The sequence below is a fragment of the Podarcis cretensis genome, assembly GCF_951804945.1.
Source record: "Podarcis cretensis genome assembly, chromosome: 13".
In the NCBI taxonomy this organism is placed as follows: Eukaryota; Metazoa; Chordata; class Lepidosauria; order Squamata; family Lacertidae; genus Podarcis; species Podarcis cretensis.
Genome location: NC_137182.1, coordinates 28,513,072 through 28,540,565, shown reverse-complemented (window position 1 = coordinate 28,540,565; position 27,494 = coordinate 28,513,072). Strand labels below are relative to the sequence as shown.

The 27,494-nt window shown below is 44.5% G+C and overlaps 1 protein-coding gene across 1 annotated transcript in view; it reads left to right on the top strand.

Annotated features, from left to right (window-relative positions):
• ERBB2 (erb-b2 receptor tyrosine kinase 2) overlaps window positions 1-27,494 on the top strand; it is a 59,699-nt gene that overhangs the window by 3,788 nt on the left and 28,417 nt on the right. The window contains exons 2-11 of the mRNA XM_079948671.1: window positions 16,388-16,539; window positions 18,500-18,686; window positions 19,067-19,201; window positions 20,580-20,648; window positions 21,706-21,821; window positions 23,145-23,286; window positions 24,827-24,943; window positions 25,865-25,991; window positions 26,917-26,990; window positions 27,371-27,461. Coding sequence (XP_079804797.1) covers window positions 16,388-16,539; window positions 18,500-18,686; window positions 19,067-19,201; window positions 20,580-20,648; window positions 21,706-21,821; window positions 23,145-23,286; window positions 24,827-24,943; window positions 25,865-25,991; window positions 26,917-26,990; window positions 27,371-27,461 — 1,210 coding nt within the window. The remainder of the gene's footprint in view (window positions 1-16,387; window positions 16,540-18,499; window positions 18,687-19,066; window positions 19,202-20,579; window positions 20,649-21,705; window positions 21,822-23,144; window positions 23,287-24,826; window positions 24,944-25,864; window positions 25,992-26,916; window positions 26,991-27,370; window positions 27,462-27,494) is intronic.

Sequence of the window (27,494 nt, the reverse complement as noted above, 5' to 3'; positions counted from 1 at the left end):
CTGCAAGGAACCCTGCCGAGGGAAGAATCAAATGCCGGAATGGAACCAAGAGCACGAGCTGCAGGAATTCAGCTGATGAAGCTTTCCCCCTACCTCTCATGTTGTGTTCGTGGGGACTTCACCAATTAAATTATGCCAAGTTGATGTTAAACGCAGAGGAGCAGGGCTGGTGCAAAACAAAGAGGTTGAAACTGTATCCCGGATAGTTTGATAAGTGCATACGGACTTGATGCTCCCTCCCTGCATCCCACAGTCACTGTTTAGTGCAGAGATCTCGAATAATACTGAAGTGGGGGCCTTTTCACCACGTTGATTGAGCTAGCTTTCTGTCTCTGGAGATCTGAAGAGATGTGCATGTAGGAATGAAGTAAGGGGAACTGTTCTCATCGGTGTTGGTTGGGCTTTGCATTTCGGCCTGGTTCTGCATCTTGAATGGAGAATGTGAATTCTGCCAGCAGCCCTGGCAAATTGGCTTTAGTAAATTGACACACACACACACACACACACACACACACACACACAATTTAAATGTTTAGAGTTGGGACTTAAGTTGGACCAAAGATCTGACTTGAGTTGATGATGTTATTTTAGGCAGGGAAGGAAAATTTGATGGGGTTTACTGGAATGTTGCAAAACTTCTGATGTGGCAAGGGAAGATATGCTAACAACATGCTGAAAATGACACAAAGGGGGATTATTTGATCATCCATTCTTGTCATTACTGGCTCCTTGCTTTGCTGCATGCTGTTCTTTGGCTCTTTTTACTGTGAAGTACAGCAGGCAAAGTCTGTGTTGTTTGTAAATATTTTTTTAATCCCTTGGATTTCGTCATTTTTTGTTTTGTTTAATAATCCTGCTAAGAAAATCCAGTGGTTGAGTTTCAAAGTGAGAGGTGCTGGGGCTCAAAGACTCCTGTTTGCTTTTCTTCCTACCTCCAGGTGCATGAGAATTGTTGGTGGCCAGGGATTTAAGAAATGTGTTCACAACTCAGATGGTCTTTTCCCCTGCACATTATATTTTAAATCAATTAACACAGTCACACATATTTGGAGATTTGGGAAATGTGTAGAATTAGGATGAACCAGTCAGTCAAAAAGTTGCCAATGAAGGAGGCGGTTCTGAGTGCATGTTGGTGTCGCAGCCTTTGTATTGTTTGGCTGAAGAATGCTGTATGACTTGAAGGCTTGCATACTCCAGAGGTAGACTTAAATGCAGATAGCTGTTGGGCTGTAAAAGCATGGTGTGTTCTGCAGATTCAAACAAGACTTTTTTCGGGATTCTGGTCGAGAGCATGTGAATGCCAAGATTATGCTTGGGCAGTCTCTGCAGTCTAATATGTAATATACTACAGTGATGCTGGTACACTTGGCAGGGTTGTTGTAAGCAGTGCTTTAGAGAGAGAGAGAGAGAGAGAGAGAGAGAGAGAGAGAGAGAGAGAGAGAAGGTGCCAGTACTCACCATGAAGTTATTACAGTAAGTGCCACAGTTTTAACATTTGGCGGGAAAAGGTTCCAGTACTACATACCCTTGAAAACCCCAGAAAAAAGCACTGGTTGTAAGGATTATTGAGGTAATCTGTGTGTCTTTTTAAAAAAGCCCTTGTAAATCATGAACAGACCCCAAAACCAATACAAAAATGAGACAATAATTTGGCAAGGTCCCAACTTGATTTTCATTCTTTAATCTTCCTTCTTTCTTCCTTGAGTTAGGATATTAGCATGAGATTGGGGGGGGGGGGTACACACACTCCCTTGACCTTAGTTAGCTTGTTTCCATAGTGACCTTCAGGCTCCCGCCAGAACCTTCCCCCCACCAAACCTCTCTTCTATTGCAGCTGCTGTTAAATATTAAACTCTCTAATGGTTTTACAGAGCAAGCAGGAACCTTCAACCTCCCAACTCTCCACCAATCTCTCTCCCCCAGCAACCCACCCCTGTTCCTTAATAGCAGAATGTGCTGGGTAATTGTAACGGACATTGCCATGCTCTTAAATCCCAGGGATTCTTTCTGCTGTAAGATGACCAAAAGAGGGAAGGAGAGATAGATAAGCACTACTCACTTACCACAGGCAGCTGGTGTCCCTGCCCCCAGACTGTTAAAAAGAGGTAAAGGTAAAGGTCCCCTGACAGTTAAGTCCAGTCGCAAACGACTCTGGGGTTGCGGCGTTCATCTTGCTTTACTGGCCGAGGGAGCCGATGTTTGTCCGCAGACAGTTTTTCTGGGTCATGACTAAGCCGCTTCTGGCGAAACCAGAGCAGCGCATGGAAACGCCGTTTACCTTCCCGCCGGAGCGGTACCTATTTATCAACTTGCACTTTGACGTGCTTTCAAACTGCTAGGTTGGCAGGAGCTGGGACTGAACAACGGGAACTCATCCTGTCGTGGGCTTTTGAACCGCCGACCTTCCGATCGGCAAGCCCAAGGCTCAATGGTTTACACCACAGCACCAGGCTGTTAAAAAGGTAAAGGTAAAGGTACCCCTGCCCATACGGGCCAGTCTTGACAGACTCTGGGGTTGTGCACCCATCTCACTTAAGAGGCCAGGGGCCAGCGCTGTCCGGAGACACTTCCGGGTCACGTGGCCAGCGTGACAAAGCTGCATCTGGCGAGCCAGAGCCGCACACGGAAACGCTGTTTACCTTCCCGCTGGTAAGCGGTCCCTATTTATCTACTTGCACCCGGAGGTGCTTTCGAACTGCTAGGTTGGCAGGCGCTGGGACCGAGCAGCGGGAGCGCACCCCGCCGCAGGGATTCGAACCGCTGACCTTTCAATCGGCAAGCCCTAGGCGCTGAGGCTTTTACCCACAGCGCCACCTGCGTCCCCTACCAGGCTGTTACAGCACCCCAAATCCCTCATAACGCTGCTGCAGCAGTAGCAGCATGACTCAAGCGCTATGCATTGCTATGCCAGTCTAGAATTGCACCACAACTTTTTCTGTGTCATTACAGGGGGTCCTGCGGTTCACTTGTTTTGACGACATGCTATTTTCTAGGTTCCCCTTAAATATACTGCTATCTTAAGTGATTGCACTTGGGATAGTTTGTTTGTTGCTTAAAGCTGTGTAGCTGTTTATCTATGATAGATCCAGTGTGGAATGGAATGTTCCATGGGTTATAGACAACCTGGGATGGGGACCTGTGGCCTTCCAGATGACATCGGACTCCATCTCCCATCAGCCTCGGCCACCATGGCTAATGGTTAGGGATGATGGGAGTTGGAGGCCTGCAACATCTGGAGGCCAACAGGTTCCCTGCCCCTGGGGTAGATACCAAAACACTAAGGGTGGGGGTTGTTGTGAGTTGGAGGTTGATTTAGCAAATCATTGATTTGTGGAGTTGGAAGGGGCTCCGAGGGTCATCTAGTCCACCCCCTGCAAATCCTACCTAGGTTTCTGTTTAGCCACTTGACTGGTCACTGTGCAGAATAGAAACTCTTTCCCATTGAACCCCTGCTATCACAGAGCACTGTGTGTGCAGCTGCTATAGCTCCTTTGTTTTTCCCAGCGCTCTTATCCTCCTCAGCAAGATTACAGATCAAAGTACCAAGTCTGGAAGGGAAATTGAGAGGCACTGCTAGTAGTACCATGCCACATGGGTGGCTGTTCCTTTTGGCTTCCTCTCCCTTCTGCTTCTGCTAAGTAAGAATGCATCTAGGAAGCCCACCACCTTAGGAGGAGCCCCAGCAAAGCACAGTTTGCCAAGGGCTCCCTCAAAGCCGGGAGCTGTGCAAGCAGGAGACAGAGAGTTGGAGGGCGAATGGGTGCTTATTAGACAGCATCTGTCCATCAACATCTTTCAAATTTCATGTTTTGGTTTGCAAGAATTCTGCTTCCTCAGAGAGGTGGTCAGATCTAGTGCCTTATCTCCATCCATTCTGGCTCTGTTGATGGGGTTCACGAAGGGTGTGGATCTTCTGTCTTTCCCTTGAGAACTAATTCATAGCACAATTTCATAAACCGAAAGAACTAGTGTGATCTAGTCTACCATGCTATATCCAACAGCAGCTAGATGGGCAGAATGTGAAGGTGACGGCCTTCTCCTGTTGTTTGCCTGTAGAATCACCTAGCTTTTTAGAAAGATGCTACTTCTTAACATTGATGTTCCATTTAGCTATTTTAGCTGTTCATAGGTCTGTTAACCAAATGCCTTGACATTTTCTGATCCTTCCGGAAAAACTCCCAGACCTAGTGACCATCCTCACATTGTGTTGTGCTGAATTCCTTAGGTTAACTCTGTGTTGTGTGAAGAAGGAAATGTTTATAGCGCTATTCTATGAGTCTTACCTGAATTTCTTTTTTCTTTTTGTGTCTGCAAACATGTGAAGCCTGAAGGTGGAGTGGGTGGAAAGGGGAAATTCAGAGTAGGACATACCATAGCACTGAAGGCAGTTGAATCAAAGGACTGGTGATTTTTTAGAAGGAGAAATGGTTTGTGGGCTTTGTGCTTGGACCACACCTCTGTTTTGTACTCAGGTTGTGATTTTATTCATTTATTTATTTGTTCTTTATTCAATTTATATCCCGCCCTTCCTCCAGGGCGCAAATCACTTGACCTTCAGGTCCAGCACTCTTGTTTTAATACCTTTGGGATGCTTACAAGCAGCGCACGAGGACAACAATGTTCCCTTGTTGTTTATCTGCAACATCTGGTATTCAGAAATATGCTGTGTCTGAATGCAGAGCTTCTAGTTAGCTATGGTTTCTTCTGTTGGAAGAATTGGGGTGGAGCCACAGAAGAGTAGATATGATTTATAGCTCATTTTTTGCAGGCACCTGGTGCCCTGTTCAATAGCATACTAACTTTCCTTGCTGAATTAATTGAAAACAAGCGGGTCCACTTGCCTCAGCTGTATTTGGTTTGTTTACACATGCCTAATCCACTTTTAAAGTTTTTTTTAAAGAAAGTGGTGCAAAGAGGAGAGCATCTACGAAAGCTGTGGGGGCTCAGTCCGGAACTGAATCTCACCAGCTGTAATAAAGTTAATTTTAATGTGTCCTCCCACTCTTTTTATACCAAGCACTAGAAAAGAGTCCAGGCCCTCTGTTTGTCTGGGTGGCCCAGGCCTGAGGCCTCTTACTGCTTGGTTGCTGGGAGACCACTGGCGGACACGCTGAGAACTCGGGCAGCTGGGAGTTGACTTTATTACGGCCCCTTTTCAGTCGATTGTCCCGTAGGAGAGTCCCCACTGAGCCCTAGATGCTGAGGAAGCGAGACTGCTCTTTGGCAAGGGATATGGCTGCTGTGCCTCGGCCATGGTAGAATTCCCCATTAGGTGTCTGCCATGGGCAATGCACAACCATAGAATATATAGGGCTTCCTTTGGGGTGAAGAATGCCAAAGGAGCAGGGTTTCTGAGACTGCTGCAAGGATCCCCCAGCAAACGCTAGTCTCTTCCCCATTTTGCTCTCTGTAGGATGTGGGGACAGCACTTTTCTTCACAACTGTCTTTCCCAGTGTTGGGGTTCCTCAAAAACCTCCCACTTGTGTCTGGAAACTTATCTGTAGTGTTTGCTGAAACTTGACACACTTTATCGTAGCCTTGCTTACCAGACTGGTGTTTCTGTCCTTACATGGGCAAGTATTGAACCCCTTGCATGCGGCTTAGTTTTCTTCCAAAACTAAGACCTTTCTCCTTCAGTCCTACCATCTGTAGGCTTAGATGCCCTAACTAATTTTGAGATGCACCCTTCAAAACATGGGGAGCTGTAAATGTGCCTTTTTAATAAAGAAAAGAAAAAGAATGCTGAATTTCACCAACCACACATTTTAAAAACCGGGAGTTGAAAAAAAAGAGCACGCCTGTTACTTGCCCTGCCAAAGTTTGGTTTTTGTGCGGATAGTGTCATTTTTATGGTGTAGCCACTAGGTGACCCTGAATATAGCTGTATCTGGATGAAGTCAAGTTTCCTGTGCTGTGTTGCTGTTGTTGAAAACGAGATAATAAAAGTTATTGTCTAGCTTCCTGGTGTGACTTACCAGTGGTAGAGTGCATTTATCCAAAACCCTGTGATTGAATTGCATGTCAGAGCTGACTCAGCTCTAAAATGTCTGACGTAAATTTGAAGTGGGTCTCTGAACACGCACAGAGTACATTTCCCCTCTTTGTTGCTGTATCAGCTCTCTCCCATGTGAGAATATCTAGAAGGCACAAAGTTGTTTACCCCTGTGTAAAGAGACTGAGCCCTGTACCTATCAAATGCTTAGCAGCTCCTTCCTTTTCACAGCCTCTGCTATACTGTAGGTCAGGGGTAAGCAACCTTTTTCAGCCATGGGCCGGTCCACCGTCCCTCAGACCATGTGGTGGGCTGGACTATATTGGGGGGGGGGAATGAACAAATTCCTATGCCCCACAAATAACCCAGAGATGCATTTTAAATAAAAGCACATATTCTTCTCATGTAAAAACACCAGACAGGCCCCGCAAATAACCCAGAGATGCATTTTAAATAAAAGGACACATTCTACTCATGTAAAAACACGCTCTGCGTGCTGCATTTAGAAGGCAACTGGGCCAGATTCGGCCCACGGACCTTAGGTTGCCTACCCCTGCTGTAAGTCTTGATCTCCCAGTGGCAACTAGGCTGGGTGAAGTGGGGGAGCTTATCTTGATTCTAGCTCCTTTAAGCTGCATGGGCATGCCCAAAATGTGTAGAAGGTGGAGCATGTCGGCTCCACCAGCATTGCTTCAACGAGCCACTTTTCCTTTCTAAAACATGCCCGGCTTGAAAAAGCAGTTTTGTTGTCAAACCCTGCCAAACCCGCCCGGGGGTAGTCTAATGACACCATTGATCCAGGAGGGAGAAGGGTTGAGCCGCAGCTTCTGCTGCAGAAGTCATTCCTCAAAGAATCCCCCAAAAGGCCAATCTAGGCCTCCACACATAAATGCTTTCTTCATTCGAAAATGGAGATTGTGACTTCACTAAAGTCACCTGGAATATTTTCAGAACTGGCACCTCAGTCCCAACCTGAAAATCTATATTTAATTTTCTTTCTTTCTTTCATCTGCCATAAATGTCCATATTTCTCCTTTGCTCTCAAGGAGGCTAGCTGCAATTGGAGCAGGGCTCCTACATCTGTCAATAGTTGCAAAGCAGATTATGTTTTGATGTTCTTTGTTGTTTGTATAGCTCTGTTGACCTAAAAATTGGCAGGTGTAGCATGTTGTGCAGGGAGGGGGCTCTACACCTGGAGAAATCCCCCAAACTGTGTGACATTTATTTATTTTTTAAAAATAATATTTATTACTTTTAAACCTTACAAACAAGAAGAAAAAGAAAAGGAGAAAAAAGGAAGAAAAAACAAAAGAAAGAAAAAACAATACAATATATAAACAATACACCACACAACATTAACGCATTAAACTAAACAAAACAGAACAAAAACAATTTAAAAACATACATCATACCATTTCAATGCCTTATCTTTCATTCCCTTGTTTCATCGACTTCCTCTCACCTCCCTTTTTGTATTCCACTTCTATTAATTGTTTCAGCAAATCCTTTCCATCTTTCACTATTTTCTGTCATATAAATATCTTAACTTATTTAACCTTATTTTCCATTAATACTATAATACTTATTTATGCTCAACTCCTTATAACACTTCTACTAAGGCCATATAATTTCATTCCAACATTTTTCTAACACTCATTAATTTTACCATATTTCTATAAATAAACTTTAAACTTTTTCCAATCTTCTTCCACCGTCTCTTCTCCCTGGTCTCGGATTCTGCCAGTCATTTCCGTCAATTCCATATCGTCCATCAACCTGGTACTCTTCTGTCCGAGGCTCTTAACTCTTTTCCAGGTCCCTTCTGCAAGTCTTCTTCACATTTATACATACACTTTACTTTGTCTTCTGCTGATCTTCTTAATTTCCTTTCTTTGATGCTGAAGAGTAGGTCTCGAGGGAGCTCCAACCTAACAATGTTTTTATTCCTTCTCGACATGTCATCCACATCTCCGTGGTTAAAACTAAAATCCAAAAGATATTTCAGGACGTGTTTCAAAGTCCCTCCAAATCTGCAGGTCCCCACAACTCTAATTTCCTTCTGACCCAGGTCCAGATCCCAAAGGTCACTAAATCCCTGCATGAGGTGATCTATCCAACTTTCCTTCTCCAGTCCAAGCAGGGTTCCAATCTGACTTTGTCTGAATTCAATCATAGAGGGCAACAACTTGTAATCATCAAGTTGCCTATGTAAGGCTGGGGCTCTCTCCCTCTCCACTTGTATTACTTTAGGTTCAACAACCACAACTTTCTCCCTCGCTTTCTCCACCATTTGGCATGTCAAAGTACTGTAGATTCCTGTATCGGTTCCTGAATAGTTTCTGTGTAGATGTTCACTTTTTGTCCAAAATTAGTCGCTTTTTGTCCCAAAATATCAATTTTAATATTCATCACGTCCATCTTTTTATGGAGCTGTTCCAATGACTCACTTATCTTGCATAGTGCAATCACTAAGGCTTCTTCTGTCGACATTCTCAAGCAATCCAAGGTCAATCTCACGGTTTTCTCTTGCAGCTGGAGATTCCACCAGCCCAACTCTTGTAACAATTTCAAAGCCTCCCTCTAGAGGGAAACAATTTCTGTTTGTATCAATCCTTTTAAGCACAGTTCAAGCAGTAAAATTAGTTTCAATTTTCAGCTACTTTTACTCCTTTTTAAACGCAGAAGGAGACAATGAAAACAATGTATTTCTCTTATTTAACTAACTGTCACAGTCAATGAACTTTCCCAAAAACGTCAGTCTTACTAGCAGTCCATTTCCAGGTTCAGAGCGGTGGTGATCCAACTTTCTTCACTCTCTCCTACAGGCTTACCCAATCCAAAATTTCCCCCCTCTTCTCCTGCCTCCAAGGGGGGTTTAATGATTTTAGCCGTCGGAAGTTTAATCCTTTACATAGGACTTTCCAAGACTTTAGCTTGCAAATTCTTTGCTTCAATCTATTTACAAAAGGGGAAGGCGGACTTCCTGTTTGAAACCTCCCCGTTTCGCTGCCAAATTAAAACGTTTAAAAATCCAATTTTCCGTTCTACTCACGGGTATTTGTTTAGAATCAAATTGTCCACAGGAAAAAGTCAGCGCTCTCCGGCAACAGCAATGTGGCTTCACTCCGTGAAAGAAGCAGTCAATTTGAAGAACCGCACCACTCACCCCACATCGCTCCGGATACCCGAACCCGGGTCTCCCCGCGAGTAGGGGAGGCGCAAAAGGTGCCAGCTGAATCCCACGTTCACAGGCTTCTCCCGCCTGCGATTTTTAGTGGGTCTCCGCCTTCGCCGTGGCGGCCAGACCCTAAATTCCAAGGAGCAAGTTCCTCCCGATCAGAGGAACTCCGCCATTGCCGGAGGCGCTAACCCGGAAGTCCCAAACTGTGTGACATTTAGCAGTAAAGGGGTTCTGTGACCCTTTGTCATCTGATAATACAATCTAGAACAAACTAGTGGTTGTACTCGTGGTAAACTTCTAATTTGATTTAGATGCTGTCAAAGTTCTAATCTATTAATGGTGTATAGTGGATATAAATGCACACAGTTAGTAGGAGGAACCTTCAGTTCATATCCTGCCTCAGCCATAAACTCTATTACGTTTAATAAGAGGTTGTTTTTTTCTCGTTGTCAGTCATTTGTAAGATAGGCCTGTGGTGTTGTTGTTGTTGTTGCTGCTGCCTTTCCTGTTGTTGCTGCTGGTTTACCGTCTAAGGCTGCTGTACCTATTATTTTACTGTGCCAAAAATATTTCTGCAACTTGAAGATCCAAATTCTGCCATTGGTTGTCGTGCCAAAGTAGTTGTTTTAATCCATTGTCCATAATACACCTGGGACTTGGGCAACTGCTTCTCCATCCTAGGGCCAGTTCATTAAAATTAAGATTTAGAGAGAAAATACATGTCCCTTGCAAGTGTGTGCTCGCCTTCTCTCTCCCCGTTTCTTTAAATAAAAATTACCAGTCCTTATAATTTATTTTTTTTAAAAAACCTCTTGATTAAAAAAAACACCTTGTTTCCATGTTGCCATACTGCAGGTCTAGACAGTTGGTGAATCTACCAACCCAAACCTTGCTTACCAGCCTTGTATTGTGGGTTGCCTGCCACTTGACCTGTGCACTATCAGGTTATATATTCTTCTGCCTGCTGGGCTGTTTGTTCAGCTTGGTAGGCCAGAAGTTGTGCACACCTGCTATACTGTTTGGAAATATTGCTGGATAGAAACTCTGATAACATCCACCATTTTGGGGGGGAAATATCCTGCTCTCCTCCTCCTCCTCCTCCTCCTCCTCTTCCTCCCCATAAGTACCTGGGCTGCACTGGGTTACAGTACATTTCACAAATGGACAAAGGGATCCTTACAGAAAGGATTCCTGCCTGAATTGATGCCTTTGCCATTACTGATTTCTGAGGACTATGTACTCTGCTGCAGACGGTACTCATTTGCTGTGCAAGTAGCCTGCCCTACACCACTTTAAAAGCAGAAAAGGGTGTTTGTTCATTTGGTTAAAGATGCGCTAAGAAGACACACTTGTGGTAATACGTTACCAATAACTCAAAGGGAATCTTTCCAGCTGCAGAATGTGAAATGGAAATCTGTATCAAGCATGATACTTCAGCGTTCATTTACATTCATGCCAACAAGAATCCAGTCAGAGATTTCACTTCTTAAAAGTCCTGGCTGGGGTGGGTGGGACTGAAATGCCACAAATGAAGAGTTGTGTATGCATACTAAACAACATTTTTTGCAAGGCATCCCCCAAAGGCAAATGAGAGAAAAATGATTTATCAGGGAGAGGTACCCAAAATAGACTCGGCTGGAGCAGAAGAAATAAATAAAAAAAAACAAACAAAAAAAAAAACACAATTTGAAAGTCTGTGGAACTTGTTTTGAGATTATTTTCAAATAGTTCTCAGCCACATGGTAAACCTGAGTCCACCTGTTCATTGTTTTTAACCTACTTATTAGTCCCACCACGCTTATTGCTTCATTCCGGCTGAACCTTGGACCTGACTTGAATCACACTTTCTTCTGCCAACAGGAATGTGTCAGTTTCTTCCCCACTGTCCAGACTTTTATCTGATTGGGAGCTGCTGGGTTGTGTGTCTGTGGGATCGGTCACTTGGCTGCCACTGGGCTCCTTGGCGTCATGTTACCGATCCTCTAGAGGCGAAGGCTGGTTCTGCTTCTCTTTCTGGTGCTTGTCCGTGCTGGAAAGAGGGTTGCGTAAACGGCCCGCGTGGGAATGGAGTAAACATGAGGAGAAGACGCCCATCCCAACCAGAAAAACAAGCTTGTTTCTCTCCTGCTCTGAATGTTATAACTGGCCTGTTATTTCTTAGTGCCAATCTCCCTTCCCCCGCCCTCCTCTTTCAAGGAACAAAGTGCAAAATCTCCAGTGCATAACAAGTCTGAAGAATGGTCCTTTCCCCACAGAAAGCGTTTAAAGCTTGTTTCTATTCGGTCCCTATTAAAGGAAGGCCATATTAACTATACAGTGGTACCTCGGGTTACGTACGCTTCAGGTTACATACGCTTCAGGTTACAGACTCCGCTAACCCAGAAATATTACCTCAGGTTAAGAACTTTGCTTCAGGATGAGAACAGAAATCGTGCTCCAGCAGCGCAGCAGCAGCAGGAGGCCCCATTAGCTAAAGTGGTGCTTCAGGTTAAGAACAGTTTCAGGTTAAGAACGGACCTCCGGAACAAATCAAGTACTTAATCCGAGGTACCCCTGTACTTTTATTATAATTCTGAGTTCCGTTTCCTAAGGCTGCTCAAAGTGGCATGCTAGTAAGAGAAAAAGAGAAGAAAAAGAAAACATTTGCACTTGTTTAAAATTAACTTGTTCCTCTAATGATTTAATACAGTGCAATTGTAATGAAGCTTTTTATTTGCTGCGGCAAGTTATACGGGGGGGTGTGGGGGGCAAGGAGTTCTACAGAGTGGGTGCCGCCAGCAAGAAAGCCCTGCTTTGTATCCTCTCAGTTCTTCCCATGTAAAATTGGCCACGAAGCACAGCCTCACATCCAAGTACAGTGGTACCTCGGGTTAAGTACTTAATTCGTTTCAGAGGTCCGTTCTTAACCTAAAACTGTTCTTAACCTGAAGCACCACTTTAGCTAATGGGGCCTCCTGCTTCTGCCGCACCACCAGAGCATAATTTCTGTTCTCATCCTGAAGCAAAGTTCTTAAACCGAGGTACTATTTTTGGGTTAGTGGAGTCTGTAACCTGAAGCATATGTAACCTGAAGTGTATGTAATCCGAGGTACCACTGTACAGTCATACCTTGGTTCCCAAACGCCTTGTGACTCGAACGTTTTGGCTCCTGAATGCCGCAAACCCAGAAGTGAGCGTTCCGGTTTGTGAACGTTTTTTGGAAGTCGTATGTCCGACGCGGCTTCTGCAGCTTCCGATTGAGTGCAGGAAGCTCCTGCAGCCAGTTGGAAGCCATGCCTTGGTTTTCAAACTTTTGGAAGTCGAACGGACTTCTGGAACGAATTCCTTTCTAGAACCAAGGTACGACTGTACAAGAAGGTACTTATGAGAGAAAATTCTGAAAAGACTAGATTAACCGGGACTCAGATTGAGATGGGCAATCCGAATGCACACTGGATAAGATGAGGTACAATCTGCCAGCACATTTCTCCTGCACAAGCGTAGTGAAAATGAACTGGAGCTGCATATTTCAATAGGATTTGTGCAGGTGAACTTCCCATTGCTGTTAAATGATGCAGCTGTGTCTCCCTCTCTGCTTACCCTAGTTTAGGGGAATAGTGGGGAACCTCACTGGGATCTACTGCACATGGGAGTTCTCCATTGGAGTGGGGGCTTCTCTTTCTCCATTTGGAGGAAGCAGTTTAGATTAATACAGCTTCCTCTGCAGACCACCTTTGAATTTTGACAGGTGTCAATCTGCGGGTGTCAGTATGACCTCAGGTAGATGATCCCACACACCTGTCAGAGTTGGTCCACAGTGGGTGGACCAACTCCTGCTTCCCCACTCCTGCTTTAGGGTAGTTACCATCTGTGGGGCGGAATCTTGCCCCATGGTAAGGCTACCTACCTCTGACCAGGGGTGGGCAAATCATTCAGTTTCCATTCTGTATCATCTGTGCATGTGCTAACCCATAAATCGATTCTATCCTGTTTCTGTATTAATCTATGATTTTTTAAAAATAGCACACGGAGAAAGAAAAACTCATTTAAATGCATGTCTCTGCTGCTTTGCAAGCAAGCCACAGTTTCCCACCACCTCATCGCACATAGTAATGCCTGGTTGTACAAAATACGGTATATGATATCACTGGTGTCTTGATGCTGTACTAGTTTCCCCAAACTTCACTGCATCTTGTAGGGTGTTGCTTATAGCAAGGGCGGCTCTCTCTCTCTCTCTCTGTGTGTGTGTGTGTGTGTGTGTGTGTCTGTGTCTCTGTCTGTCTGTCTTTCTCTCTCTCTCTCCAGCCAAGGCCACCATAATATGACCCATGAGGGAATATGGCTTTTGTGGTGGAAAAGTTTCCCCACCCCCTGGGTTACCACACAGCATCTCCCCTTCTCAGAGGCTGGGAGGAGGCCTCGGGGACCACATAGGGCCTTTGAATAGCACATAGGAGTGTGGCCAGCAGTCCTCAGCGGGGGGACTCTGTCACCCCCTGCGCTGGAATAAAGCCAGCCTGACAAATGTGGATGATGGTGGAACTGTTTATAGTGAGCTGGATGTTGCAGCTTTTAGTATGTTGCTTCTTATGCTAGTCTGGTTGTTGTTTCAAAAATAATTTCTTTGGCTAACGTATACATGTCTGAAACAGTACAGGAAAATAGTCCTGAAACCATTATGACTCTCCCAAATTGACCTCAAATGTTCCTCTGCAAGGAGAAAGGAAATGGGAAAACCTCGCCATTGTCTCTTTGCTCACAAATCCTGTCTTAAGGGTGTATCTGTGTATGCATAGGGTGAGTCTGTGACCTGGATTCAGGAACTGAGTATTTTCAAGAATGCCCAGACTGCCCAGGTAATGCAACCAGTGACCATTATCAGGTACTCTGGCAAACAGGATTTCTGCTGTAGACCGCCTCCTCTGTTGTTGACCACCTCCTTCTGTGATGTATGTATGATGTTTCAGGGGTGTGGTCTTTGGCTGCAGGGTGGGCAACTTAAAAAGTCTATATAAGGACTTGCACACCAATATTCGGGGTTCCTCCTCCCTCCTGCGTGGGGTTGTGAGCCCCCTGTTGCAACAGTTTAATAAAGATCAGGCTTCCTAGCTGCTTTGCTTCTCAATATTCTATGGTTGGCCTCTTGTTATTTTCTCCTACACATAGAGAACCTAGTCCTAAATAATGACTCTACATGGGCTCTTGGGGTACCCCATAAGGGAAAGGGAGCAGATTTTTGTTGTAACGGTTGTGTGACTTCTACAAACCCTTCCTCTTGCTTTTAATTGCCTGTTATTTACATAAAACCTACCGGCCTCTTGGTTTATCTTATTCCAAGGTTTGTGAGGAAGCTATACACTTTGTTTTGTCTATTTCTATCTGGCTTGGAAAACTTAATTTTTTCAGTTTAGTCCCAAATGCGTTTGTTCACAAACAAAGGTCATTGCAAACCGTTGAATCTTGAGTGAGATGATCTTCGAAACAGTCGCTCCCTCCATACCTCCTCCTAAATGCCAAGTTTTGTCAAATTGTAGAGCTCCTTGGCTGAGGAGCAGCAATTCTTTCTCTCTCTCTCTCTCTCTCTCTCTCTCTCTCACACACACACACACACACACACAGAGAGAGAGAGAGAGAGAGAGAGAGAGAGAGAGAGACTGCTGGGCTGTGGAATTAATCAATAGGAACTTATTGAAATGAGCTACCAAGTTGAAACGGGAGCCCAGCATTTCCTATAGTAACAGATAGTGCTGTGTTGTCTTTGGTGTTAGGAATCTGGAGGAGGATTTTTATTGAGGCGAAAAGGCTGTACGTGGGGAATAATGCATGCTGGTTGGTTGAAGAGTGGGGGAGAAGCACAGGAAGTATCAGGCTTTCTGAAAGGATGAGAGAAGTTTCTGCTTGGCTCAGAATGGCTTGGATAGATTCCAGCCTCCGGGAATGAGTTGCATGCTGAGATTCCCGAAGCCAAAATAAAATAAAATAAAATAAAATGGCCTCTTTAGTTCAAACCAGTGTATGAAATCACCATCCAGCACTGCCTATTTGAGCTCTCTGTTGCACAGGGATTTAAAAGATGCCCTTCTTTCCACACAGGGAACGCCACCTGTTGGATTTCTGCCTGACATATGTCTTGTTTAAAGCCAAGAAATCTTTCCAGAAAATTATATCTTGGCTCTAGAGCTGGAAAAGCCTCACATTTACAGGGAAAGACAGAACTTAGCTTCCTAAAACTTGCCTTTTCTCCCACAATCAGGCGTAAAGTTTATCACTTGCCAAGGACCTGAGGCCTGTAACAGAAAGGCTGCTCAATTTACAAAGATCATTTTATTTTCAGTTTTTTGTTCTAGAGGGGGAAGCAGCTTGTCTATAAATAGCACGGTTCTGTATACTTGAATTAAAAACCTGTACCCCCAAATGAATTCTGCATAATTTTAATCCAATTTGCATATACCGTATTTTTCTGTCTATAAGACGCCCCCATGTATAAGATGCCCCCTATTTCGGGGGACTCCAAATTAAGAAAATGGGAGATGTATCTGTGTATAAGACACCCCCAATTTTTTGACATTATTTTTTAGGGGGGGAAACCTACTCTTATACACGGAAAAATCCGGTATTTGCTTGTCTAAACTATTCTGTTTCTGCTAGTCATGAAGTAGAAAAAGTTACCGTATTTTTCCGTATATAACACGCCCCCATGTATAGCACGGCCCCTATTTTTTGGGGACTCCAAATAAAGAAATCCCCCATATGCACTATCCGTGTATAAGACGACTCCCAATTTTAAACTTGAAAAAATATGGCGGAAATACAGTCTTATACATGGAAAAATACAGTAAATGGAGCACTGAATTCCAACTCACCTTGGCTCTCCCATGAGCTTCTGAGATTCCCAGCAGACCTGAGGGATAGGAACTTAAATTTTAAAAACCCAAAAGAGAGAGCTGAGATTCCTAGTGTGCTGATTTATTTTTCCCATTGCTAATTCAATATCTTTTGGGAAGGGTGCCTTCAGACTACTCACAGTCACGATAATGCGTATTGATTCACTGGTTTATATATGTGGAACTTTTACCTTACATTTGGAAGCTATTCTAGTTTTACCCAAGCCTTTCAAAAGGAGTTCATAACAAGGAGTTTAGGATTGCAGACATGCTCCCATGTGTGTGTGTGTGTGTGGATACCCCCTTTTCTTGATTCCAACCTTATTTGCACTTCTCCTCCTCCTTCGCAGTCTGCACAGGGACCGACATGAAGCTGCAGCATCCCTCCAGCCCAGAAAACCACCACGCCACCCTCCGCCACCTCTATGAGAACTGTCAAGTTGTGCAAGGCAACCTGGAGATCACTTATCTGCCGGCAGATGTGGACACATCCTTTCTCAAGGTGGGTGTGATGGGAGAAGTTAAATGCATGTTCTCAAGACAGCTTCTCTTTATGGGATGAAAATGAGAAGAGGAGGAAACAGGGAAGGTGGGCACACACTCCACAGGGTGGATAAAAATCAATGGGTTTAAAAAAATAACCCCCAAAATCAGATTTTTTTAATTGGATTTTTAAAATAAAATGCTTTTGGAGGAAAAATATTTCTAACGATAGTTTTCTAATTAGGTTACATTATAGTCCAAAGGCTATTCATCAGGAAATAAGGATTTGTTTTAAGTTTTTCATGTGTGCTAAAACTCTAAGTTTTTTTACTTGTTTAATCACATCAGTTAACAAACATGGATACATATGCTATAATGTTATTGCTTTAGTTAAACAAATTGTTTAAATTGTTACTAAGGAAATGGTTATTTTTTTCCTTCCAGTAAAGTACAGCAGAAAAGTTGTCCAAATATAAACAGTTAACTTATTAAACCTCACAACAATTTCATAATTATCTGTCTATGTATTTCTAATAGTATAACCAAATCAGTAATTTTTGATATAACTGTAAGAAACTACTCTGAAAATTTATTATTCCAAAAATGAAACCTTCATCTGGTTGTAAATATTAAGATTACACCAGCAAGAAGGAGTCTTTCTGTAAAAAAATAATGATTTAAATCAAGTCTTACTGACTAGTGATTTAAATCAAATCTTCCTGACTAGTGTTTTAAACCATGATTTAAATCGTGATTTAAATCAATTTGATCCACCCTGCCCCTTCATATTCTCAAGTAGCGTTTAGAGAAGGAAAGTTGATGGAGATTGAAGAGTACATTCCACCAGGAGCGGAGGCGTCAGGTTGTGCCATAGAAATCTGCATGTCTCTCTCCCTATCACAGTGAAAGTGTCACATACGGGAAGGTGCTTCCAAAAGGTTTCCACCTGTGGCTGCCACCCTTTTCCTCGAAAGAAGCCACACTAGCTTCAGGTGCTGTGATTGCACCTGCAGATAAGCAGAGTTGGCAGGAATAGCTTGGACTGGAGAGCAACCACAGTGGTTGTCTCATAGGGGTGAGCTTGAATAAGGGCTTTAGAACCCTGCCATTTCAGGTTTTCGCTTGTTTTCAAACGAACAATAATACCCTAAGTGGAAACTAAAAAGACCCTTTCAGAAATGTGAGGAAATGCTGGAGAATGCGGCTTGGCCTTCTTGCTTGTACCTTCTTGAGCTGTTTGTTCTGCAAGTATGCTTTCTGCTTCTTCTGTGCTGGGGATTCAGTGGCCGATGAAAAGAGCAGAGCGGGTGCCATGGGGGTTTTGTTTGGATATATTTAAATTTCTGTCGCCAAAATGAAAAAGCAGCGAGTATTAAGAGCCTTTGTTGTACAGGTAATATATAGATAAATCTCTTGTACCCTTGGTGTCTTTGGCACTCTGGTTGTAACTTTTAAAGCCCTACATGGCTCAGGACCCCAGGTAATAATAATAATAATAATAAAAGTGTTTCGTTGGCCTGCCTTCTCCCACAGCAATCTGCCCATCTACTGAGATTGTAATCTGAAGCCTTTTGTCTGGGTGTCCTTGCAGCTTCTAGTATGGCAGATAGCAAATGACGACAAAGCCAAGGTCACCCAGTGAGCTTCAGGGCTGAGTGGGGATTTGAACCCTGGTCTGCCAGGTCCTCATCTGACACTCTAACGTAGTGTTTGTCAAGCTTGGCTCCCCAGCTGTTGTTGGTCTACAGCTCCCATCATCCCTGGCTCCAGGTCCTGCTAGCTAGGGATGATGGGAGTTGTATTCCAGCCAGAACTGGGAACTCAGGTTTGAGTCACCACACCGACTCTACGTAAGGATGGGCGGTTCCGCCTCTCTCCAGGGGTCGCCCTGGGTGGCCTTTGGACAACTTACCATGCCGCGCAAGGAGGATTCCTTGCTCCTTTTTTCTCAGCTTCTCACCTTTTCTGTCTGTCTCCAGGACATCAGAGAGGTCCAGGGATATGTGCTGATTGCCAAGAACCACGTGCGCCACCTGCAGCTGGAAAGCCTCCTGATCATCCGTGGGACCCAGCTGTATGAGGAAAAGTATGCCCTGGCTGTCCTCAACAACACTGACCCCAGTGGGGATGTGGGGCTGCAGGAGCTGGGAATGTTGGATCTGACAGGTACGGAAGGAGGGGCATGAAAAGGCAACAGGGACCTGAAAGAACCCAATCTGTCTACCTACCCGAACTGCAAATTCAGGCGTGTCCCCATTTGAATATCCTCCTCTCCCCTCTTTCCTGCTCAGTAATACGAGATTCAGGGCTATTGTAAGCATTACAATGAAAAAATGCAAGTGAACGTCCTCCAGACACTCCCAGGGTGCCATAGAAATGTTCCGCGTTTTGTTTATTTCAGCATTTGCCAAAGCCCTCCTGGACTTGGAAGTAGGCCGCAATCTAAGCCTTAGAAATAAGAAAACAAAGAAAACAAAGCAAATTAAAACAAGTCTTTTATACATTGCTCTTTACTGTCCCTTTCTCTCCCCCTGATTTCTTTTCAGAGATCTTGAAGGGTGGTGTGATTGTAGACGAAAACCCCCAGCTGTGCTTCCAGGAGACCATCCACTGGGGGGCCATTTTCCACAAACACAATCAGCAGAACTACACAGAGATCAGCAGCCGCCGGCGCCGGATCTGTAAGCAAACCCGGGCTTGGCTCCTGGGCTGTGTTGGGGTTATAGAATTCTGCACCGACATAAAATCCCAGATTTTTAGAATTTAAGTTGCCAGGAACACATTATTACGCTTCGTATCTCTGCTTGTTTCTTATCCTGTTACATTCTAGGTGATTTTTTTTTAAAACCATGTGTACTTTCTGCTAAAGACAAATCTTAAAAATTCTGTCCACAAGATAAGCTGAGGTCTGCAAGCTGTATAGGTTATGCAAATATGCTTCTCATACCCAGCTTTTTTGATACTTGCAAGCCATGGAAAGGGTATGAAATATATTTGTAGGGTTAGATTTCAGTCAACAGAACTGAACCCTTGAGAGTCAAATTCTTACCTTCCAGCTTCTAAGGTTTTAGCAGGCAGTGTCCATGCTCTTTATAAAGTCATTTTTTCTTTCAGTGGGGCTGGAAACTTTAAACATAACAAAGGCTGAGATCCTCAGTTCTTTCTCTTCGCTGGATTACTGTTTGCTCCTTTTGCTCCTGCTTCTACAGTTTGTGGGGTTGGCTGAGCTAGAAAGGACCGTTTAAAAAACAAAAAAGGAAACTGATTTTTTGCATCCGCTACTGCATTTTGCTCTCCCACAAAACCATGGCAAACATATATTCCTTGCTGCTCATTCTTCCTTCGTTGGCACATGCCAGAGGCCTTTGAAGTCTGCTTCTACTCCTTTGATTGTCATGTCTCTGCCTATTCTAACCTCCAAATCAGACCACTGCAACACATCATACATGGGGCTGCCTTTGAAGGTGATTCGGAGTTTGCTGGTACAGAATTAAGCAGCCAGATTGTCAACTGAGGCAGGGCAGTCTGGACATATAACGCCAGTTCTGGCATGACAACACTGACCACCCATTAGTTTGCAAGCTCAGTTTTGTCCTATAAGGCAATTATGCGGCTCAGGGCCCCAGGGCCTCAAGGACTGTCTCACCCCACATGAACCAACCCGGATCCTGCAATCATCACTTCAGGCCCCTCTTTGTGTTCTGCTTCTATGGGAGACTCCGAGGATGAGAGTGGGCCTTTTCAGTGGTGGCCTCCTGCTTGTGAAATGCTTTCACCTGGTGTTATCTTGATCTATTTTTAGGCAAAGGTTTATCCCTTTACCTGTTTTATTGGCTTGTAATCTGAATGGTGGCATTGTGGCCCGTTTTAGTTGGGTAGGATCAGAAAGTCCTACCTTTTATATGTGTTTTAGATTCCTATTGGAGGTTCTTAATTGGTTTGGACCTAAGGTGCTTTGATTTGCTCTGTGAGAAAAGCAACTGTAACAAGTATAATACAGGAATATTTGGTGAGGACCACCCTGCTTTTAAGAAAGTGTCTGTTTTCCCCACTCCTCAGGCCCCGACTGCCAAAGAATATGCCTCAATGGCCACTGCTGGGGAGAAGGAAAAGGGAGCTGTCAAACATGTGAGTATCAGGCTTCTTGGGATCTGGGCTATACCAAAACTTGCAGGTTTTACACAGTATCTCTTAACAGCTTTGGAGTGCGTAATTTGTGTGTAGAACGGCGGATGGGTCACCATTTTGTCTCCCCCAGCCTGAGCTCCGCATTCCCTTCCATGCAATAATTCGGGGGCTACATGTCAGTGGTGTGCAAGGCCGACGCTAAAAGTGAGAGGAGCAACAAGTGTGAATTGTACTGTAGGCTCATTTCTGCACACCTGTGCACACCCCTCTTTCCACCCATCCATATGATCAAGAGGCACGTCAGAGTTCAGATATGCATTTCAGGCAGATGGGAACAGTTAAGCAAAGCAGGGCTGTGGCCTGGGGAGAGTCCCAAGGGCAGGACAGAGGGGCCTGGTGGGTCGCATATGGCCCCTGTCTATGGGTTTCTCCATCCTTGACATAGATCAGGGTGGGCCATGGGGCCCTCGAGGCCTTTTTGGCGGCCCTTGGCAACATTTGATGCCTCCCAGCCCTCGCGCCGCCATTGCAAAGCTGGGAAAGGGAGACGCTGGGCTTTTGGAAGGAGGTGTGAGGGTTCTGACAGAGTTCTGGATTCCCTCATGGCTTCTTCCAAAGCCTAGTTAGCACTTTTCCAGTTTGGGGAAGGAGGTGGGAAGAGTACATCTGAGCATGTCTCTAACGCAAAGCCTTTAGAGGTCCTCTGTTATTTGCTCAGGGAGTTAGACTTCCGCTTAGCTCTCCCCTGTCCCACAAAACTCCCTGGCATCCCCGCTTCTCCTGTTCTCTCAAAGGCACCTCTTTCTCCCTCTTAAGTTTCCTAGCCTGTTGCAACAACCTGGGTTGTCCCCTAGTGTAGCTGTGGCGTGCCTTATTTTCCTCTCACCCTGCTGTCACCTGGCATTTATGTGGCAGCCCAAGCAGCAGCAGCTGCTGCTGGCACCTCCCTTTTTGCAAGCTGTCAGTTCAGAGGGTACGAGATCCCTCTTATGTTTGATGAAGGAGCTTCTGTGCCTCTGACTTTTCTGTTTTTCTCTTTGCCCCCCCCCCCTGCCAGTGACAAGCACAGTCTGCGCCAGCAGCTGTGCAAGGTGTAAGGGGAGACACCCAACGGATTGTTGCCACGAGCAGTGTGCAGCCGGCTGCACGGGACCGAAACACTCCGACTGCCTGGTGAGTGTGTGTGCGCCCTGGGGTTCTCATTTCTCATTTATCAAACGCACTGTCAAGTATTCTGATTGCCAGAAAAAACACAAACATTTACCTCTCACACACACCCAACCTGTATTGGAGCCGGAGCCAGAGCAAAACAGGGGTGGAACCCAAAAGGCAAGGAGCAGATTCCTGTTGAATCTGGTGATCGTGAGCAGAGCTTGTTGGGATCTGGAGTTGACTGGCTTTAGAAGACATCGGAAGGCAGCCCTGCATAAGGAAGTTTTTAATGTTTAATTTTGTATTATGTTCTTGTTCCTGCTGGAAGCAGCTCAGAGTGACTGGGGCAACACAGTCAGATGGGTGGGGTACATTATTATTATTATTATTATTATTATTATTATTATTATTATCCTCTTACCTGACAAAGGTGGGGTGTTAGCCAGCTGATGAAGGAAGTGAATGGTTAAATGGTTGTTTTTGAATGGGCAGCTCACCTGCAGGAGAGGAGTCTGAATCAACTACTTATCGTGTGTGTGTGTGTGTGTAAGTAAGTAAGTAAGTAAGTAAGTGAGATTGATTCTGGAGTTTAAATCAACAAAGAGAGGTAGAGAGAGGCAGAGACAGGTTTCTGCTAGCTGAGGAAATAATTTCTGGCTGGTATTGGGGATACAGGCTTTGGGTGAGGCTGCTCACTGTGTATCACTGCCTGTAGCAAGAGTGCCCGTTTTACAGTCGTACCTTGGTCCTCAAATTTAATCCATTCCGGGAGTCCATTCGACTCCCGAAACGGTTCGAAAACCAAGGCACGGCTTCCGATTGGCTGCAGGAGATTCCTGCAGCCAATCAGAAGCCGTGGAAGCCGTGTCAGATGTTTGGCTTCCAAAAAACAATTGCAAACCAGAACACTCACTTCTGGGCTTGCGATGTTCAGGAGCCAATTTTTTCAACAACTAAGGCGTTTGACTACCAAGGTATGACTGTACTTCCATTTATACTGTGTATATTGCGCATTGTAAATAAAACAAATATTACAAAGACACCATAAAGCTGCAGCGCTCCCCTCCCCCCTAAAAAGAAATGAAACCCTGTAGTGCTGCCACAGAATTTGTCCCCATTTGGATGTGGGTGCAAGGCTGGTTCTACAGGCTTGGACCATGAAAAGAACGGCTTTGGAAAAAAAATTCATTAGCCTTTGTGGGGCCACGGAAACTTGGTTGCTTTTGATCCAAGCGACTCACTTTCTAGGGTGGCACCTGAGTGTTCAGCGGGGTCCTTCCTATGTGAAAGTTCTCAAAGTGAACAGATAGAAAAATAGGACTTGCCACCTTTCCGTTTCTCCAGGCCTGCCTGCACTTCAACCACAGTGGGATTTGCGAATTGCATTGCCCACTTCTCTTCAACTACAATCCAGACACCTACGAGCATCTGCCCAATCCAAATGGACGGTACACCTTTGGAGCAACTTGTGTTGCTGAATGCCCTTGTAAGGCTCTTATTATTATCCCTTTTGTTTAGTGCATGTATATGTTATTGGGGTTGCGGTATGTGTGCAGGATTTTTGGAACTGAAAATGCCCTGGGATGGTTACTATCTTCTGTTTAGTCCTTAACTATGGAGATGAGCCTGTCTTTTGCCTCCATCCCTTCTCTCTGGAAGCCAAAGTCACATGACTGAGTACTCCAGCACACAGAATATTCCTTTCATGTATGCCAGTTGCTAGTTTTTTTAATTTTCCCACACACACAACATGAAAAAGGCAACATACAAACACCTCTTAAAACGGTTGAAAACAGCACAGAAAATAGCAGTAGACACACAGATACATATATAAAATGGTGGTGCTTTCAGTCATTTGAACAGCTGTCTGCATTCAGCAGTGGTATAATCCTGATATTGGTTTACCACCTCAATGAGAACTTGGCCTTTGTTTTCCCCCTTTCTCTATAAAGAAAAATGTCCCCAAAATGTGTGTTTTTTAAAAAATTCTATTTCTATGCCTCTTTTTATTCAAATAACTCCCAAAGCGGCTTACAAACAAAAGATAAAAATAACATAATGGAACATCGCAAATGCAGCATAAATTGTATAGAATACTTAAAACAATCGCAAATTGCAAATAAAACAGTTACCATCTATGTAACACTATTAACAAAACAACTAAAAAATAAGCTGAACATCACAGTTACACACAAAAAAAATCATAGTATAGTATATTATTATTATATACATGCTCTCCCTTTCGCCATGACTCATAAACTTTCATTCTATTCAGTGCATCAAAAGACACTTGCACAAAAATGCTCTTGGCAGCAACTCCCTTCTGAAGCATCCTTGCAATGGAGGTGTTAATTTTCTCCCAATTCCATGAAGCAAAATGGCTTCCTGAAATTCTTTTTAAGAACTTGCGTGGAGGGAGATGGACCAGAATGAGAATGTGATATAACAGGGGTCAGCAAAATTTTTCAGCAGGGGGCTGGTCCACTGTCCCTCAGACCTTGTGGGGGGCTGGACTATATTTTGAAGAAGAAAAAAGAACGAATTCCTATGTCCCACAAATAACCCAGAAATGCATTTTAAATAAAAGCACACATTCTACTCATGTAAAAACACACTGATTCCTGGACTGTCTGCGGGCCGGATTTAGAAGGCGATTTGGTTGGATCCGGCCCCCAGGCCTTAGTTTGCCTACCCATGTGATAAGGTGTAACCTGATGGCCATGGAATACTGGTGAGGATTTAATGTGTTATGTATTATGTATTGACCCACAACCTAACATAATGGTCAGGCTGTTGCAGTACATGAGAAACACATTGGCAGCGGGGGCTCTTTTCTGTTGTTGCAAGCTGCTTTGAGCATGCTTTCCCATGGGAAAACGGCGTATAAGTGAATGGTGGATGGTGTACGTATTGCTATAATCTGCCTTGTTGCAGCACCATCCTTATGCAGTGTTTTTTTTGTAATTAAAAAAGAAAGAAATGCTGATTCCAGGCTGTCATTTACTTCCTGTTGTTTTGAATTACAGATAACTACTTGGCTGCAGAGGTTGGGTCCTGTACTTTGGTGTGCCCTCAGACCAGTCAGGAGGTGAGCGTGGGCACTGTGCAGAAGTGTGAGAAGTGCAACAAGCCGTGTCCCAAAGGTAAGAGCTGGGAATTGGCCAGTGGAGGGAGAAACACTGTTTCCAGGAAGACTCTGACTTTTCCCATGATGCATCAGTCTTGGCATCGCATTGTGTACGCCGACCATACAAGTCCTTCTGAGAACCTGGGGTACCAGCAACACTTGTAGGGTATGCCCTCCTTCGTCGCATGGAGATAATTGGCACGAGGGGGAGGGATATATATGGGGATGCAGGTACGGGATGCTATACTACTTTGTTTCCTGTCTCTTGTTCCTTTTGCCCGTAGAAATGGCCAATGTTGTAGAGAAGGCTTATGGCAGCTTTCTCCACTTCGGTGTCCTCCAGATATCTTGGACTGCCACTCTCATCATCCCTAGCCAGTCCAAAACCAGGAAGGCGAAAGGCTTGTTTATGCAAACAGTTGTAAACGTTGAAACCGATTTGTGCTCTCTTCAAAGTTTCGGTTTTAACTTATTCTACCTCCTGAGTATTCTGACCCTATCCTTGACCGCCTTGGCTTTGCTCTCCAACTTTGCAGCAGTTTCAGGAATCGCATTTGTAGATATTCAGCAGGCGAGTCACCCTGATTTTTGGGCTCATGGCTCTTCCTCGGCCACTAGGGGTTGCAACTGGTGCATTCAACACCCAAGAAGGACTTGGGTTAGCCCAGGCATAGGCAAACTCTGGCCCTCCAGATGTTTAGGACTACAGTTCCCATCATCCCTGACCACTGGTCCTGTTAGCTAGGGATGATGGGAATTGTAGTCCCAAACATCTGGAGGGCCGGAGTTTGCCTATGCCTGAGTTAGCCTTTCTTTCGGCCCTTTAGCCCAAAGGTTCTGTGTTGTTCCCATTGTCTGCTCTGCATCATGGTTGTGATGATGTTTGTAGACTCATATGCACATTCTCTTCCCTCCCTCCCCCCCCCCGGTCTCTCAGTCTGCTACGGTTTGGGGATGGATTTCCTGAAAGGGGTTCGTGCCGTCAATGCCTCCAACATCCACCACTTTGCTGGCTGCACCAAGATCTTCGGCAGCTTGGCCTTTCTGCCAGAGACTTTTGCAGGGTGAGTAACAGTGAGCTTTAGGTGTAAAGGATGTAGCATCACTTGTAATTGTGATTACAAGACATCCTTGTAATTGTGCCATGTGAGGTTTTAGCTTTGGAAGGGCTATGGGAGTGTTTATAAAAAAGGGAAAGAAGTGGAGGAAGTTGGAACGATTTAGGCTCTGGGGTATATAAGAAAAATGGTGGCCATGGAAATCAAACCACGAGGTGTGAAAGCCTTCTGGTATTGGGAACAAGTAGCCTCAGAAGCACCAGGGCTGGAGATGGAAAGAAGATAAAGTCCCTACTGGAGAAAAATGGCAAATTTAACTGATGGAGTATGCTGAAATGGCAGAACTGACTGGAAAGCTCAAGAACCAAGAAGACCAAAACCTTAACAGAGAATGGAAAAAAAATTATAATTTATCTTGGAGACTACTGTAAACAGATGAAAGCATTAGCAGGATTGCAATAACACTTGTAAGGTAGCAAGTACTAGGGAGACAATGGAGTTGTATTAAATATAGAATATTGGAAAAGATGCTGTAGAAAAGGTTTGGTAGTAGGACCCATGGAGGAGACAGTGGGAAGTCCAGAGATTTGGAGGAATCTGTAAATGTGGATCTGTATGGTTGTATTGTTATAATTTTATATTTCTAAAATCAAATAAATGTTTTTTTTTTTGTTTTTTTTTAAAAAAGGAAGCACCAGGGCTGGCTTTTGTCCACAGCAGAGTTTCCTTGTGAGAAATGCTGAGGTGATTCCACTCAGAATAGCATGTGGTGCATAAAATATTTTGGCCACATTTTCATCAACTGTATAGAACCAAAATTAAAGTAGCCATCACTCAAGTTACAAAGAGTGCAGTAATAATAGCAAGAGGAAGCGAAGTGTGTCTGTTTATTTCATTTCTCACCAATGCAGTTTCCTTCCTTTCTGTCCAGGGATCCTGCCTCTGATACTCCGCCCCTTGATCCCAAGCAGCTTAAAGTCTTTGAGAACCTGAAGGATCTAACAGGTACGTAAGAATTTTATTTCTAGGTAGCCTTGGCCCCCTCCACCCTGCCTCCAAGTCCCAGGCAAAGGGGTTGTTTGTTGTTATGGAATAGCATAATTAAGGGAGCCAGTGTGGTTCAGTGGTTAGAGTGTCGGACTAGGACCTGGGAGACCAGGGTTCAAATCCCTACTCAGCCACGAAGCTCACTGGGTGACATTGGGCCCAGTCACAGTCTCTCAGTCTGACCTACCTCGCAAGGTTGTTGCAAGGATAAAATGGGGAGGAAGAAAACCATGAATGCCACCTTGAGCTCCTTGGAGGAAAAGTTGGATATACAAGTGATAAATAAATCAGGTGCTCTCATCCTCCGCTGAATGGTCCTAACTTTGTGTTTTGCATAGGCTTCCTCTATATTGAATCCTGGCCGGAGTCTCTCATGGACTTAAACCCTTTCCAGAACCTTCGAGTGATCCGGGGACGAGCCCTTTACAAGTAAGCACCCTCCCAGGATTGGGGCAGAAACAG